The sequence below is a fragment of the Diabrotica undecimpunctata genome, chromosome 10, assembly GCF_040954645.1.
Source record: "Diabrotica undecimpunctata isolate CICGRU chromosome 10, icDiaUnde3, whole genome shotgun sequence".
NCBI classification, from domain to species: Eukaryota; Metazoa; Arthropoda; class Insecta; order Coleoptera; family Chrysomelidae; genus Diabrotica; species Diabrotica undecimpunctata.
Window position 1 is genome coordinate 80,278,838 of NC_092812.1, and position 15,659 is coordinate 80,294,496.

At 33.3% G+C, this 15,659-nt stretch overlaps 1 protein-coding gene across 1 annotated transcript in view; it reads right to left on the reverse strand.

Annotated features, from left to right (window-relative positions):
* Shal (Potassium voltage-gated channel protein Shal) overlaps nt 1-15,459 on the reverse strand; it is a 126,323-nt gene extending 110,864 nt beyond the window's left edge. The window contains exon 1 of the mRNA XM_072546896.1: nt 14,057-15,459. Coding sequence (XP_072402997.1) covers nt 14,057-15,168 — 1,112 coding nt within the window. The 5' untranslated portion in view covers nt 15,169-15,459. The remainder of the gene's footprint in view (nt 1-14,056) is intronic.
* Between the last annotated feature and the right edge of the window lie 200 nt (nt 15,460-15,659).

Genomic DNA, 15,659 nt, shown 5'->3' on the forward strand with positions numbered 1-15,659 from the left:
GCTTTCGCCATTCTGTGGTCGGCAATTGTTAAAAACTGGTTCAGGACTGTAACATCTTTAAAGATTTGCCTCTTTTTAGTGATCATAAAATCGATCTCTTTTCTAGTTTTTCAATTCGGCTTTGCCACGTCCATATCCAACATTATTTTTTGTAGAAAATGCTGTTCATTTGGAATAGATTTTTTCAAATAATATTCAAATGTGTATTACAAAATAGCAAGAAATACCGTTTGACTAAACGGTAAAAGAAGTATCGGCCAACCGTACAAAAGATGGAGTGACAACCTTCCGTAGAGGTATTAATCCTCGAATTAACAACCAGAATTATTGCTTATAGCGAGGAAGAAGAATCATAAGAAAAATATTATAACAATGAACAATATTGTGTTTTATTGGTCCATGACACAAAGGAAATCCACATAACTTTCCTTTTTTTCGTACATTGGATCTAAACTTTATGCCTGAAGATTTAAGTAGCGAAATGATGCTGAAAGATGCTGAAAGAATATTACGGAAAGAAAAATTATTGCCTATTTGTATTTGATGCTAATCTGTATGAATAACTTTATATGCAGACTGCATGCTTGTGGTCGGTAGTTCTTCTACTGTTGCTTAATATTTGACTATCATAGTGTCTTCTCAATTTTGTTATAGTTCTATAAAATTCGTCTTTAATATAATACTATGTTGCTAAAATTTCAAATTGTTAAAAGATAGCTACGTGCAAATTTTAAACGGAAAGCTACCAAGAATCGATGGAAACTAAGCTTAGCAGAACACTAACTTAAATCCAAAAAAGCAATAAAAATAGCGACTAAAGATCTTATAATATTTAACAAGGTTAAAAGAGATGAAGAATGGTTGAATGATGAGTGTAGAGCTATAAATCAGCAAAAAAATGGAGAATATAATCGGCTTCAGCAATATAGCACACGTTTAACCATAGAAGAATGTGAAAATTTTAGGTAAGCAGAGAAGAGAATTTTCAGAAGTAAAAAAAGGTTATAACTTTGAGTTGTATAGAAGTTACAGGAAGCCTGGCCTTGTGAAATTCAATAAAGTAGCACGTGCCAGACTGATACAGCTTGTAACCAGGAAAAAAGAAGGAGCAACAATCAGAAGAAAATTTTTATTGAAGAGGGCCGTTGAAATGACGAGCCAAAGGACGACCGAAACTTAGATAGCTATAAAACTTGGAAAACATAAAATTAAAAACGCAAACTAAGAGACTTATAGACTAAAAGCTAGCACAGTAAAAGTATAGTAAAAGGGTTGCTCGATACAGGGAAGAAGGGAGGATTAATCTAAAGAAAACTTCGACTCATAACGAGCAATAACGCTATTGCTGATAATTAGTGTTTCTAGTGATATGACATATTCTTGTAATGTTACAATATGGAAAAATTATTGGAAAATCTTTTCTGGGAAAAATTGTAATTGTAGTAATAAGTGCCATGAAATATTTTCCAGTTGGGCCAACAAAGAAAAATATCCCCAGAGTTTCTCCTGCTTGTCGTAAAAGCGACTGAATGAAGCAGCGCTCCTGCTACCCTAAACCCTTATTCCTATTCCCCAACCCCTGACCGAACATGGGCGGTATAACACTAACCTAATATACAACATAACACCATTGCCCTAGAGAAGATGCCTAGTTACTATAGCCGGAGTAAACCGAGGCTGGTTCACTTTAAATTCAGCTATCACGAATGCTATGAACAACATACAAACCGGATGGGCTAACGGACAGCGAGAATAGCTACGGAATAAGGACTTAATGATGGAATGTCCAAACCATGATTGGGGACCTGTAATGTCCAAACCATGCTGCTGGAAGGCAAAATGCAAAATATTGGCCAGGAACTGCAGAAATGCGAAGTAGAAATAGCCGCTCTCCAAGAAATCAGATTTAAAGGACATGGATGCATAAATTAAAAAGACTATTAAGAAGAAAAAGACAGTTAAGATTTGATTTCACGTACAGTGCGCCTGTGTATCCGCCTTATACGTATTTCGCCCTAATAGGGTTCTTCAGAGACGGCTATTCACAGTCGCTATGAACGTGAAAACAAATCTTTTCTGTCTTAGGAAGCAACTCTAACATGGCTTCGTATAGACGCAAATAGCGACATCTGATATTAAAATCCGTAAACTAATTTTCGAAACCAAATTTAGATTTTTGCTTTAATCTGTGCCTTCTAAGAATTGCAAAGCAAAACAGACGTTGATGTTTGTGGAATGCAATTTTTAGATTCCCCATGTCTCTAATAACATCTTTATTAACGTCTGTTTTCCCTTGCAATTCTTAGAAGGCACAAATTAAAGCAAAAATCTGAATTTGGTTTCAAAAATTAGTTTACGGATTTTAATATCAGATGTCGCTATTTGCGTCTATACGAAGCCATGTTAGAGTTGTTTCCTAAGACAGAAAAGATTTGTTTTCACGTTCAGAGCGACTGCGAATAACTGTCTCTGAAGAGCCCTATTAGGGCGAAATACGTATAAGGGGGATACACAGACGCACTGTACGTGAAATCAAATCTTAACTGTATTTTTCTTTTTATTTCGATATACTCTGAACGAGTACTAGAAACAAATTCGTTAAGGATTTTTGCTTAGTTGAGGAGATATGTTGGGGAATGCAGTTTTTAGATTCCCCGTGTCTCTAATAACATCTTTATCAACGTCTGTTTTGCCTTGCAATTCTTAGAAGGCACAGATTAAAGCAAAAATCTGAATTTGGTTTCGAAAATTAGTTTACGGGTTTTAAAAAAGACTATTGTTTATACTATTGTAGAACAGAAAGACAAGGAGACTTTGGAGCGAAATTTATGGTAAACCATAAATGCCACAGGTTGATATTGGATTTCACTCCAGTTAATGAAAGAATACGTAAAATACGCCTTAGGGTAAACTTCATAATATTACAATTATTAATATCCATGAACATGAACTAATAACCAATCTATTCTACCACGAACTACAAATGTAAATGCTGCGGTGAGGACGGTGAAGACCGTCTCAGGACTTGCAACTTCAACGTGGAGTCATATGTCGCCATGTTACCTAATCCAACGGTAACTTTAACATCATAAGTATTTATAAGATATAATGTCGAACAAATGTAACTAATTATTTGTTAACGGGTTTTTACCCATATATTTAGTGGCTACATTCATGTACTCCTAGACACCGATGATGGAATGATGTATTCCGAAAACGTTTTGTCTAACACAGCCCGTTTGGATTTTTAAATATATACCTTTTACAAAGGATTTTAATTAATTTTTTATAAAGGAAGGTGTCTTACACATAATAGTAGAGCACGACACGATAGATAGTTCCAAAAAATTAAGTGAAAACGAAACTTTTAATAACATTCAAAAATATCAAATTATAATGGACTTATCAAAATAGTACGTTTCCTTATATACGAGTAAAAACCAATTCTACTGAATATAATCGGAAAATTCATAACTTCTAATATTTAAATCAGATTTGACCAGAGAGAGCGTCACGAAATTATTGATTTTCACTTTATCAATGAGTTCAGAAACTTCCGTGGAATTACATCAGGACCTATAGAAATTCCCTATTGTTGGATGAATGGCATACATATGCCGCATTTTCGAAATAGTCAGGCGATATTGAGGTATATAAATGTTGGTTTAAAAATGTGACAAGGACTGATAAAATGACGACCGAAAATATAAGATTTAGTATATTTTAAACAAACTTTGAAACTGTCGAGATTTTCTTTCGTACGATTTATTTTGTATTATGAACGAAATGTCCGTTAAACCACAATTAACCCGTAATGAAAAAAGTCGAATTTAATAACTCTAATAACGTTTGTTATTGTTTTTTATTTAATTAATATTTTTGTGAGTGAATACCTGTTTTGATTTAAATTTATAATAATTTCAGTTTTTTGATATACGGAAAAATATGCTATACTTTGTCTATTCTAAAACAACTGCAAGAATTTCGTGGTCAAACAAAAGATTCCAAGCTTCTTCAGGATAGGAAGAATCAATTCTCTGAATATTTTTTAGTCCAGGATATTTTACACAATATTGTTGTAATTGTAAATATTTTTCGAGAGGAATATTAGTGAATAGGCTTGTAATGTCAAAGCTGAATAGCATATTATTGGGATTGTAATATGTAAAGTGCTGTGTGTTATTTACAAAAGTATTCGTATTATGTACCAATGGTTGTATTATATCTAATAGAAACTTATTGAGTACAAGCCCATTGGAGATTTTTATTGGGTCATTTGACTCAGCATGAATCACATATAAAACAATACTAAGATATGTAATAACAACTTTAGAAACTATACCGTCAATTCTTATCGGTACTCGTATAGGTGAGTCACAGGTAAGATAACTCAGGTGGAGGGGACTTTTTGGCCAAACATATTCGTACGGCATTTATTATTTAGTTGGGTAATATAAAAATAATGACCTGCGACTTAATCTTCTTCTTCTACGGCACTACGGCCCAAATTGAGCCTTGGCTTTTTTTATTTTTTGCCTCCACCCTTGCTTGTCTGTGGCTGATCTTCTCCATACACGCACTCCTAAAAGGGCTTGTGCGTCGCTGTTTACTGTGTCTTCCCATCGATTTCTTGGCTTTCCAACCGGTCACTTTACCTGCATTATAGCATTTAGGGCTCTTTTTGGTAGCCTATCCTCTCCCATTCGTATCACATGTCCCGTCCATTGCAATCTTTGTATTTTAATGAAGTCTAACAGTGGTGTTGCCTTAAAGTTGATAAAGCTCGTTGTTGTATCACTTCTGAAGATTTCGTTTTCCCTCACAGGCCCTAGTATTCTCCTCGGTACTTTCCTTTCGACTGTGTTGAGTTTACTTTTGGATGTTTCTTTCAGGACCCATGCTTCACTGCCATAGCTATTGGTCGAATTAGGGTTTTATAGATTCTCATCTTTGTATTTCGGTGGACATTTTTAGACCGAAATACATGGGAGAGGGCAAAATAAGCTCTGTTTGCGTTATTCTCTTCCGTATTTCTCCATTTTCTGATCCGTCGGTATATATGTATTTCTACTTCCAGGTATGTAAACTTTCCAACCGTTTCAATGTCACCTTCATGTATAATATTTCTTCTCGTCTGTATCATTATTTTTGTTTTTTCCGTGTTAATTTCCAGACCTAGCCTTTTTGTTTGCGTTTTTAACTCTGCGTATGTTTTCTGTGCTCCTGTTTATGTTCTACTCATAATATTAATATTATCGGCATAAGCGGCCAGTTGAACTGTTCTGTTGGTCAGTAGGTTTTCTTATCCAGTTTGTATTTGCCTAACCGCATACTTCAGTGCCAGGTTAAACAAAGTTGGGGCCAGCCCATCTCCCTGCTTTAGTCCCTGCGAAATTTTGAAAAAGTCTGTCCGGTGGTTTTGTATTCGTACACATGCCTGTGTTTCACCCATTGTGGATTTAATTAGCTTGTGTGGTATTGCCAATTCAGCCAATATATTGTAGAGTTTGTTCCTTTTGACTGAGTCGTATGCCTGTTTGAAGTCTACAAACACGTTGTGAACATCAACGTCATGTTCCCATGATTTACTCAAGATCTGTTTGACTGTACTGACCCCCGTCGGAAGCCCGTCTGATACTCTCCAATAATATTTTCTGCTAGTGGTTGGAGCCAATGGTTTATAATATACGTGAGGACTTTATATGCTGTACATAGTAGAGAAATTCCACGGTAGTGTTTGCACTGGAGTTTGTCTCCTTATTATAGATCGGGCATACTATACTTTTCTTCCAGTCGTCGGGTATTTTCTCTTCTTGCCATATGCGTTTGATGAGCGCGTGGATGTGACTTGCTAGGTGGTCGCCACCTACTTTATACAATTCTGCTGGTATTTCGACAACTCTCGGGGATTTATTGTTTTTCTGGGCCTTAATAGCTTCGAGAACTTCCTCTACGGTTGGAGCTTCTACTCCATTCTCTATTTCATTCTCTTCTACTTAGTTCGTACCCATTTCATTTTCCCTGTCTACTTGTGTTGTTTTATTTCTACATATTATGTCTGCTTTTCGTGTTGTGACTTCAAATGATGTTATATACATTTGTCTTGTTATATACACATATATACTGCCGCTATCAGTACTGCTGTTTTGATATTATTCCATTTGCCCTCTACGGAGTGCAGTTCTAGCGTCCTTAACTCATTTGCGACTTCTTCTTCGAACTTCTCTTTACATTCCTGAATCTTCAGTTTTTCCAGGTCCAATTTGTTTGTTCTTTGTTGTCTTTCGTTTCTTTTTTTATTAACTCTACATCTAAATTTGATTTGGAGTAAAAGATGGTCTGATCCCTTGTCGTTTTCTCACATCTGAGATACTACTGACCTGCGACCCAATACCGTACCAAAATATTGGCACCAGAAGTAGGGAAAATTTCCCCCCCCCCCTTTTTCGGCAATTTGACACAGTACGGCATTCATACATAAAGTTTCGGATCGGTATAAAGATTAATTTGTTTAACGCCGTATATTTCGGCTGGAACAGGGGTGAAAAATCTAAGGCGTAACCCTTAATGCTTTGAGTACCGATAATAATTGGCGGTATAGCTTCTAAAGTTGTTATTACATATTGTAGTATTGATTTATATATGATTCTTGTTGAGTCAAGTGACCCCCTAAAAATATCCCATGGGCTTGTAGCCTATTAGTCTTATATTGTATTTATATCTGCTGCTAGGAGAGCCCATGCTGCTACGTATTGATTTAAGTGGCACATTGGCTATATGTATTATTGGGACTCTGCACAGACGTGGTGTCCTACTCCAACGGGGCGTTAATGTTCTTCTTTGCTAGTCTATTAGATAATCTTTAAACTTATAGGGAGAAGGTTCTGTATACTTTGTTATGGGTTTAGTTGGGTATTTCTGTAGTTTTGTAAAGAGTCTATTTGTAACTAGATCTTGAATTATCTCCTGATATTGTGATTTGTCCATGATAACGATTGCGGTGCTCTGGTCTGCTGGTAAAATTATAAATGACTCTCACTTAAGTTTAAAGATTTATGCAATGCAATAAAAATGGGAGAAAACCATTGCCTCGTAAAATTAAACAACGGCGAAGACAAAGAAACAATGATGGAAAATAAATATAAACTAAAAACATAAGAAAAGAAAAAAATATTCCTAAATAACATGGCGAAACAAGAGAGGTAAGTAACTACAAAACCTAATCCGAAAACTTACTAAAGACAAAAAAGAAAAGGGACAGGAAGTAAAAATATAATACAACAAAGTTACAATAAATGGGAAGGACTGGAATAAGGTAAAAGAAAACATAGAGAAATATATTCCAAAAAAACAATGAAACATCATGCGAGTCATCATAAGTGCCGTAAATACTTCTTTCAAATAATCATGGTATGATTAAAAATATCGTAATCGTAAATATCAAGAACATATTCTCTAGTTACAGATTAACCAAAAACCTAGTTTTAATTCTTATCGTTATCTAGCTTATTTTATAAAAATAACACACCGATCACCTCATATTAAAAGAATCAGAGTCGGACTTCACTTAATTTAATTTATATATAATAGAAACTTCTGTGAAGATCGCAATAGAGGATTTATCGTGTCGAAAATATCAGATGGAAGTTCCAATGTAAATAGTTCTCTACAAGATTCCAACACTGCTAAATCTTATTCAAGAGTACTAACTCAACAAACATACCCAAGCCCTGAACAAGCAATTGTATTTTCTTCAAAAGATGGATTACGTCTTCAAGATTATCTCGTATCACTAGGAGCACTTGTACAGTCCAAAAAAATTTTATTTTCTTCAAGGTTATCCAATAATCGAGTATGCATGTATCTAGCGAACAAATAAATCGTGGGTAACTTTATTCATGTACATGTAGGATTTATAAGTAATATATGTTCAAAACCAGCTCAAGCTAGAAAATATATTACTATAGTGGATAGGTGAGTTCTATCAAATGTATGTCTTTCAATCCCACATGATATTCTTATTGAATAATTAGAAAGCCTAGGTCTTAATGTCATCAATGACGTTTCTTCGTATTAACTCTATCTTGTAGGAATTCAATTTAATTTTTTACCGTTTTAGAAGACAAGTTATAAACAACCCTGTTATAAATTCTCTACCAAAATTTATTTTGATTCAAGACACAAAAAAATCACAAAACACCTTAATAACGAACTCCCTTCCTCCGACAACGAAAGTAACTTTTTAGATGACACAGACCAAGAATCTCAATTAAACTAAAACTATTCTACAACTAGAAATTAAAAATGGGGTTGTTTAAATCAATTCTTCAATAGAATATAAACGGTTACTATAATAACTTACCGATATTAAAAATTCTCCAGTCAGAGTATTCACCAGATATCATTTGTCTTTAAGAAACGAATCTTAAGGACAATCAAGAATCTTGTTTACATAATTATCAAAGTTTTTTAAAAAAAAATAGAGTAAACCAAAGGATAGCAAGCGGATGTGACAATTCTTGTAAATGGCAATTTAACTGCAAGTAAGCTACCCCTGCAAACACATTTAGAAGCTGTAGCCATTTCTCTAGAAAGGATTACAAAAATAAATATTTGTACTATTTACTTATCCTAAGGACAACAAACTGATAAACAGAATCTTTTTAACATCGTGACACAAATATCTTCTCCACGTATTTTAACAGGTGATTTTTTGCTTAAAACAGTATTTTGGGTTCCACATATCGTCCCTTCGCATGAAAAGTATACAATCTCCAAATTTTTACGAAATTGAGTTAAGTATATAGAAACGCTCAGTATCATCAATATTTTCTCTGGAATAGTGACAGTCAATCGTAATTCAAAAAATATCCGCTAGGGAGCGCATTGGTTAGTTTTAAATTAGAAGAATCGTGCATCACTTTCGCCCTAAAACCTAAAACGGTACAATCTTTAGTTGTGTTCACGAATCGAGGAGGTGCGCACGCTGTTTCGCTTAAAGAGTATACAAAACAAAAATATCAACTTAAAGGTAAGCTTTGGTTTTCATTAATAGTGTATAATTTCGAATTTATTTAGCTTGGCTCATAATATTTTCAAACATTTTTCTATTTAAAATCATGTAATTTTGAAATTGTATAGTTTTCGTGAAAAAATTTACTGGTATATGATGCAAATTTTATCAGTGTAATAGTATATTTCCGTAATTGTATACTTTTTCAGATAAAGTTGAACAAAAAATTGATTTAAATTCGTAATTGTATTGTTTTAATCACAAACTTTACATCGGACTGTGTTTAATTATGATATTGTATTCTTTTCGACGTATTATTTAACGTTAGTTTTCTATTATGTTTTCGTTAATAAATATTTTTATTTTTTAGATTCATCGTCAACTGATAGGGATTCTGATTCACCTAATTCTTCAAACGATTGTGACTCAGATGATAGTATAGCAGATCCGGATTTTAATCTGACAGAAAAAGCTCCAAACAATTGAGATTCGCAGCCTACTGCAGAAGAGCAATCACTACCGTTGCAGTCTCAAACAAGACAAACAAATTCACCACCCAAAAAGACACATAAACGCAAAGCTAACCCAAATACATGGAAAATAAATGTCTTAAAACGGTTGTGACATTCAGGTAAAAATTATGCTACAAAAACTAAAGTCGTGAATGCTAAATCTGTTAAGCCTACTTGTGGAGATAAATGTAGACAAAAATGCACAACTAAATTTACGGAAGAGCAACGGACACAAATTGTTGATGCATACTATGCTTTACCTGATGCATTGCATAAGCGTACCTTAATTGATTATAGCATCAAGAAATAAAGCCAAAATATGTATACAAATCTAGCAACAGACCAAGAAAAAACAATTTGAAATTTTTATTTAAAGATTGCAATAACCAAAAAGTTCGTGTATGTCAAAAATTTTTCTTTCTTTCTCAAACAAGTTTTTAATAAGTATGTACATTCAAGATGTGGCAGTAATTCCTACCCTTAATTCAATTACCCACAAATTTCTCATTAAAGGGCATACGCAAAATAAAAATGATTCTACTCATTCCGTAATTGAGAGAAACATCAAAAAAGCCCTTAAATCTGGACCTATATATACTCCTGATCAATACGTTTCTTTAATAAGAAATCCGGTAATCTATGGCGTAATGATCTATTACCGGTAATGATCTAGGGCGTAACTTTTCTAAAAACACGGAAAATGAAACTGTTAAAATGAATGATATAAAAATTTTACAAGTTACAAAAGCTAATCGTGGCAGTTTTTTTTTATAAGACTTCATACAGTCAAGAACATTTTAAAATGGTAAAAGGTGCATCTGGTAATTCAAAAGCTCTAAGAGAAAACTATTTATTTAAATCAATATACCACGTATCTATTAAAATCTCACAGCAGAAGAAAAATAGTTTATGGGGTTTACTGAAAAAAAAAACCATTCCTGGTATATTATCTTGGATTCTATGAAAATCTTTAAAAAACTTTCCCGTTCCTTTTAATTTGTGTTTACTTTAATTGATTGTTTGTATTTAATAGTAAATGTGACTTTGTTAAATAAAGAGTTTTGCCTTCGGTACACTCATTTCTAAGACTAAGTTTCATTGTAAGGTTAAATTTTTTTTGTAGGTACGTTGTAAATTCTTACGTTTGTGCCATATTACTCTTTGTAATAATATTTTTGAGAATAAAAATTTGCTTATAATCCTAATTTTTCATTGGACAAACCCTATTTTATCATAATAGTACTTTTTAAACATCTGTATAATATTGGAAATTCATAACATTTTCTCTGAAAAATTCAAAACATCTTATTTTAAAAAAAAAAAATTTTATTATTATTATTTATATGTTTAAAATATTTTCATGCTCTTTCGACATAGAAAAGATACAACTAATAAAAACTGAAACAAAAACCTGCTAATGTGTATTGTGGAAAATTTTATTTAGCGATAAATCTTAAAAATGCTCTCCTGAAAAGTTTGTAAATTTTGAGATTGTACAGTTTTCATCCGAACGGACGATATGATGACAAAAGAGGACTTTTTATTGAAAATTGAATGACGGACGCCCTACACGATTCCATATACAAATAGGCGAATCGACACCGTTGGACTTAACGATAGCGGATAATAACTTGGTGAAATGAACAATGCAAGGCATCGATCGAAGCTTCCAAAAAGCCTTTAACAAATACAAAAGATATAAAACACTTAACAATAAAATAGAATTTCAAATACCTAAAGCTAAAGCTCAGTTAACAATAAAAACTTCAAAAAAAATTCGTCGTAGTTATTGCCAAAACTTAAAAAACATGCAAAGAAAACGCAACTCCTTATTCAATAATTCGTAACTTTAAACGGAATCAAGATAGAATGAATGTAAAAACAATGTAGGTAAAGAGAATGAACCAACATCTTATATACTTCAGTTAATGACAGTTTTGGAGTGTCATTTTTCTCGTCACGACGGATTTACTTAAAAATTTGGATTTAGGTTACGCTTGCCGTCTACTTCACTTTTGGACTCAAGTTCAGAGTTGCTTTTACAAGTTCTCAAGTCCAGAAATAGATAAATTGACTAATTCTAAGCAACTTTTATTCTATAGAGTATTTTTATTGTCAATACTTTTTGAGTTATTTGCGAGTAAAAATGTTCATTTTTCAAAATAAAAACCACGTTTTCAGACGGTTTTTCACAAATAACTCAAATGTAAGTATTTATCGAAGTAAATATTTTTAACAAAAATGTAGCTTATAAGAAAACAAAAAAAAGGTGTGCTTATGAAATCTGTAGACCTAGTAGAAGCAGAGGTGTAGCTCATGAAAAGTAGGTTATTATTTGTCAAATTAAAAAATCGAATATTTCAACGCGAAATAACCAAAAAATTAGGTACCTTTCAGGAAAAACTTAATAGAACTTGTTGAAAGTGTTTCAGAAAAGCTTTATTTTGGTTGTTTTAAAAAATGTTCTAGCATTAAAACTAAGTGAGTTACGCTAAAAATAAAGTTGGTCCCTTTTTTGGTAAAAACATCGTGAAAATCACCCCCTAATTAGGTCCACAAATAAAATTAATCGTTACCGCTTTACAAATTTATTTTACTTATGTACTGTTTATATGATCGGTAAGTTTGACCGGTTCAAAGTGCTTATTTTTGAAAAAATTTGGTTTTAAAGTAAAAAAAAAATTTTTAATGATGAAAAAATGCATTTTTTTCAAATAACTTCAAAAGTATTATTGATAGGTACGCAAAATCTTAGTAGTAGATAGTAAAAAAATATAGGTTTTACTTTTCTAAATATTTCGGTTTTTTTGTTTTTCTGTAAGATAAAAATTGGTTAAGATATGGATGTTCAAAGTTTGCATACACTCGTGACTAGTGACTAGTTTGAGCCCTTTCAACTAACCCTTTCAAAAATAAGGGTTAAAAAAATAAATTTAAATGATTCCTTCCATTCCGTTGGTACTACTCCGGTATTTATTATATCGACGAATAATTTTAGGAGCCTTTTGCGTAGTGTTGTTCCTCCATATTTTAGCAGTTCATTGTTTATCTTATCAGGACCAGGTGCTTTTCTGTTTTTTAATTTTTTTATTCGTTCTTGTAGCTCTTCTTCTGATATCGTGATATCGTACTCTATCGTGAGTTTTTGTGTTTTTCTGTAAGACAAAAATTGGTTAAGATATGGATGTTCAAAGTTTGCATACACTCGTGACTAGTGACTAGTTTGAGCCCTTTCAACTAATCCTTTCAAAAATAAGGGTTAAAAAAATAAATTTAAATGATCTTATTGCCATTAATAAAAACCTACAAAATGATTTTTTTAAGTACTTGATAGCTTAAAAGCTAACCGAGTTATGAGTAAAAAACCAACCACATATTTTAGGAGAAATCGGAACGCGTGTACTGGAGCATTGTAAGATATACATCATTTGCTTTTAATGCACAGACATACTTTCACCCATCCTTAAAAACTAATAAAGGTTGTTTGTTAAGTTAAAATAAAATAAATTCATAAAATTTTGATTAAAAAAATTATTGTGTTTATAGTAACAACGAAAAAAATTACTAAAACTATTCGAATTTCTTCGCAAGGGATGGTTTCAATAAGGGTAGAAATTATATGGTAAAAAATTAAAACAGTAAAGAAATCTAAATTTAATGTCACTGTATAATTCCAAATTGCTTGAATTTGCAATTATATGATTTTTTTCTAATAGGGGTCGTTTTTATCCCTTAAAAATAAAAAAGAACTAACGGCACAAGTTCAGTTTTAAAGTGGAGGGTGAGTATAATTTAAATCCAAATTTTCATGCAAATCAGTAGAGACAAGGTATTCATTGACATTGAATTAATTATAACTAATCTAGGGGGTTATAATTAACGAGATTAACCAGATTGACGTGATAAAATCTTAAATTATGTTGTTTAATGTTAATTGATATTCATTGACATCATTAAAAATGATTTGAATCAATTACCTGCTTTAATTTACAATTATACGAGTTATCTACTAGGGGTAGTTTTCACCCTCAAAAAATGAAAAGCAACGAACGGCACAAGTCCAAAAGTGAAGTGGAGGGTAAGTAGAACCTAAATCCAAATTTTCATGCAATTCGGTGGTGACATGGAAAATTACAGTCTATCGCCGTATTTCGCGTTCATTTACTGGGCTAATACATAAGAAAGTTGAGTGACATCAAAAAGCTGTATTGTCATAAACATAGACGATAGAATCATAATTTTGTTTTTCCTGGTATAATGTGAATATATATGGACGATGTGAATGAATCTAAGATGATTTTACTTCTACTTATCCAAAAAATTATAAAAATTGGGTTATAGATAAAAAACTTATTTAATGTTAACATTTTAAAACATTGATTTTTATATAGCTTATACAAACGCACAAGAAAAAATGTTTTTATATAAACATAACTATTTTTTTAATATTTAGTTTACATGAATAAAACCAAATTTATGTGAAAACAAAACGTTTGATGAAATAAAAGTATAAAAGTTAAGATTTACTCACCCCAAAGTCGTCATAGTGACGATGGTGTACCAGAATGCAGCTGGAATAGATGTGAAGGTCTTTCCGACGTTTTTTTCCGCGTAAAACATCACTGTAGCAAATATAATAATCGCCATAGCTAAAGAGAATACCAGAAACCCTAGCTCGGAAGCGCAAGATTTGAGCGTATAGCCCAAAATCCGAAGCCCTTGAGAGTGTCTTGAAAATTTAAAAATTCTGAAAACTCTAAATACTCTTAAAGTTACAAATGCACCCGATACATCATCATTGTCTGTAATACCTAGTCCAATATAATAGGGTAAAATAGCAACTACGTCTATGATACTCATCACTGATCTTACGAATTTATAACGATTTGGTGCAGCAAACATCCGGAGCAGATATTCTGCTGTGAATATCATGACACATGCTGTATCCAAACAGAAAAACACTATCTTGTAACGTTCTCCACAAGGCAGAGATCCTGCTCCACCTGGTCTACTTCCACATGGTACTGTTTCTACAACATTGGCCATAACCGAAACTGCTATGAAAAATCCTGTCACGTAGTAGAAGACTAGAGCAGCAGTTGAAGTGTGCGGATTTTCAAAAGCACGCCACATTTTCTGTCTAATATTTGTAAGTTGTTGAAGATGTTGGTCTCCGTTTTCTGAAAGCTTATCGTCCATAAGTCTTTCAGCATTTTCACGTTTTCTATCTCTATAATCTTCATAACAACAGTCTCCTATAACATCGGGAAGTATACCGAAAAACGCTAGTTCTTCGTCATAACTAGTTAAACATTCATGCTTAGGATAGTGTAATTTACCTGTTCTATAATAATTAAGAATATGTCTAAAAATATCAGGGTCTCTATCAAAGAAGTATTCCTTAACGTCTTCATCGTAGAAGAACTCCCTCTCATTAGAACCTAAAAGAGTGTCTGGGTATTTTTCTAGCGTATTCCTCCAAGTTTCGAATCGTCGTCCCGATACATTGATAAGTAATTTTTCATCATCGGTCTTTCTGCGGTCTTTTGGTACAGGGGGTGGTGGTAAAGGGTGCGTAGCAATGGGCACCCAACCTATGGCCGCCGCCCGCGCGAATGGCAGCCAAGCGGCGACCGAGGCCATACTGTGAGGAGGAATGTTCGCACACTATCAACTATCTTCTAATCTCTTCTAAAGTCTATAGATTTACTTATAATGCACTATGAACCACAAAAAGATCACTCACTCATCGGCAATAATCAAAGGTTTCGGAAGCCCAGCTGACTGACGTGAGTTCTTGCCACGGTATTGTTTATTTTGTGACAATCACAAAGTCGGGGGTCAGATTGCATCCAGATGTCCGTTTACCCATACATGCTTGACTCTCACTGTGCACAATGTCAATTACAATAATGTAAATAAGGAAAAGGTGTGCGCACGATCTTATACCATCTTCATTTAAAGTTTCAGCATGTAATCGGAATCTGGAGCACTATACCACTACCGCAGCGCAGCGACGTCAAGGCGACGCGACGGTCCTAATGGTAAGAGTGCGTTAGAGAGAGAAGGGAAGTAAGCGGCGAGGCGGCCGCGCCGGGAAATGAAGGTTTGGCCTCTATTAGAGTTGTGTGTTT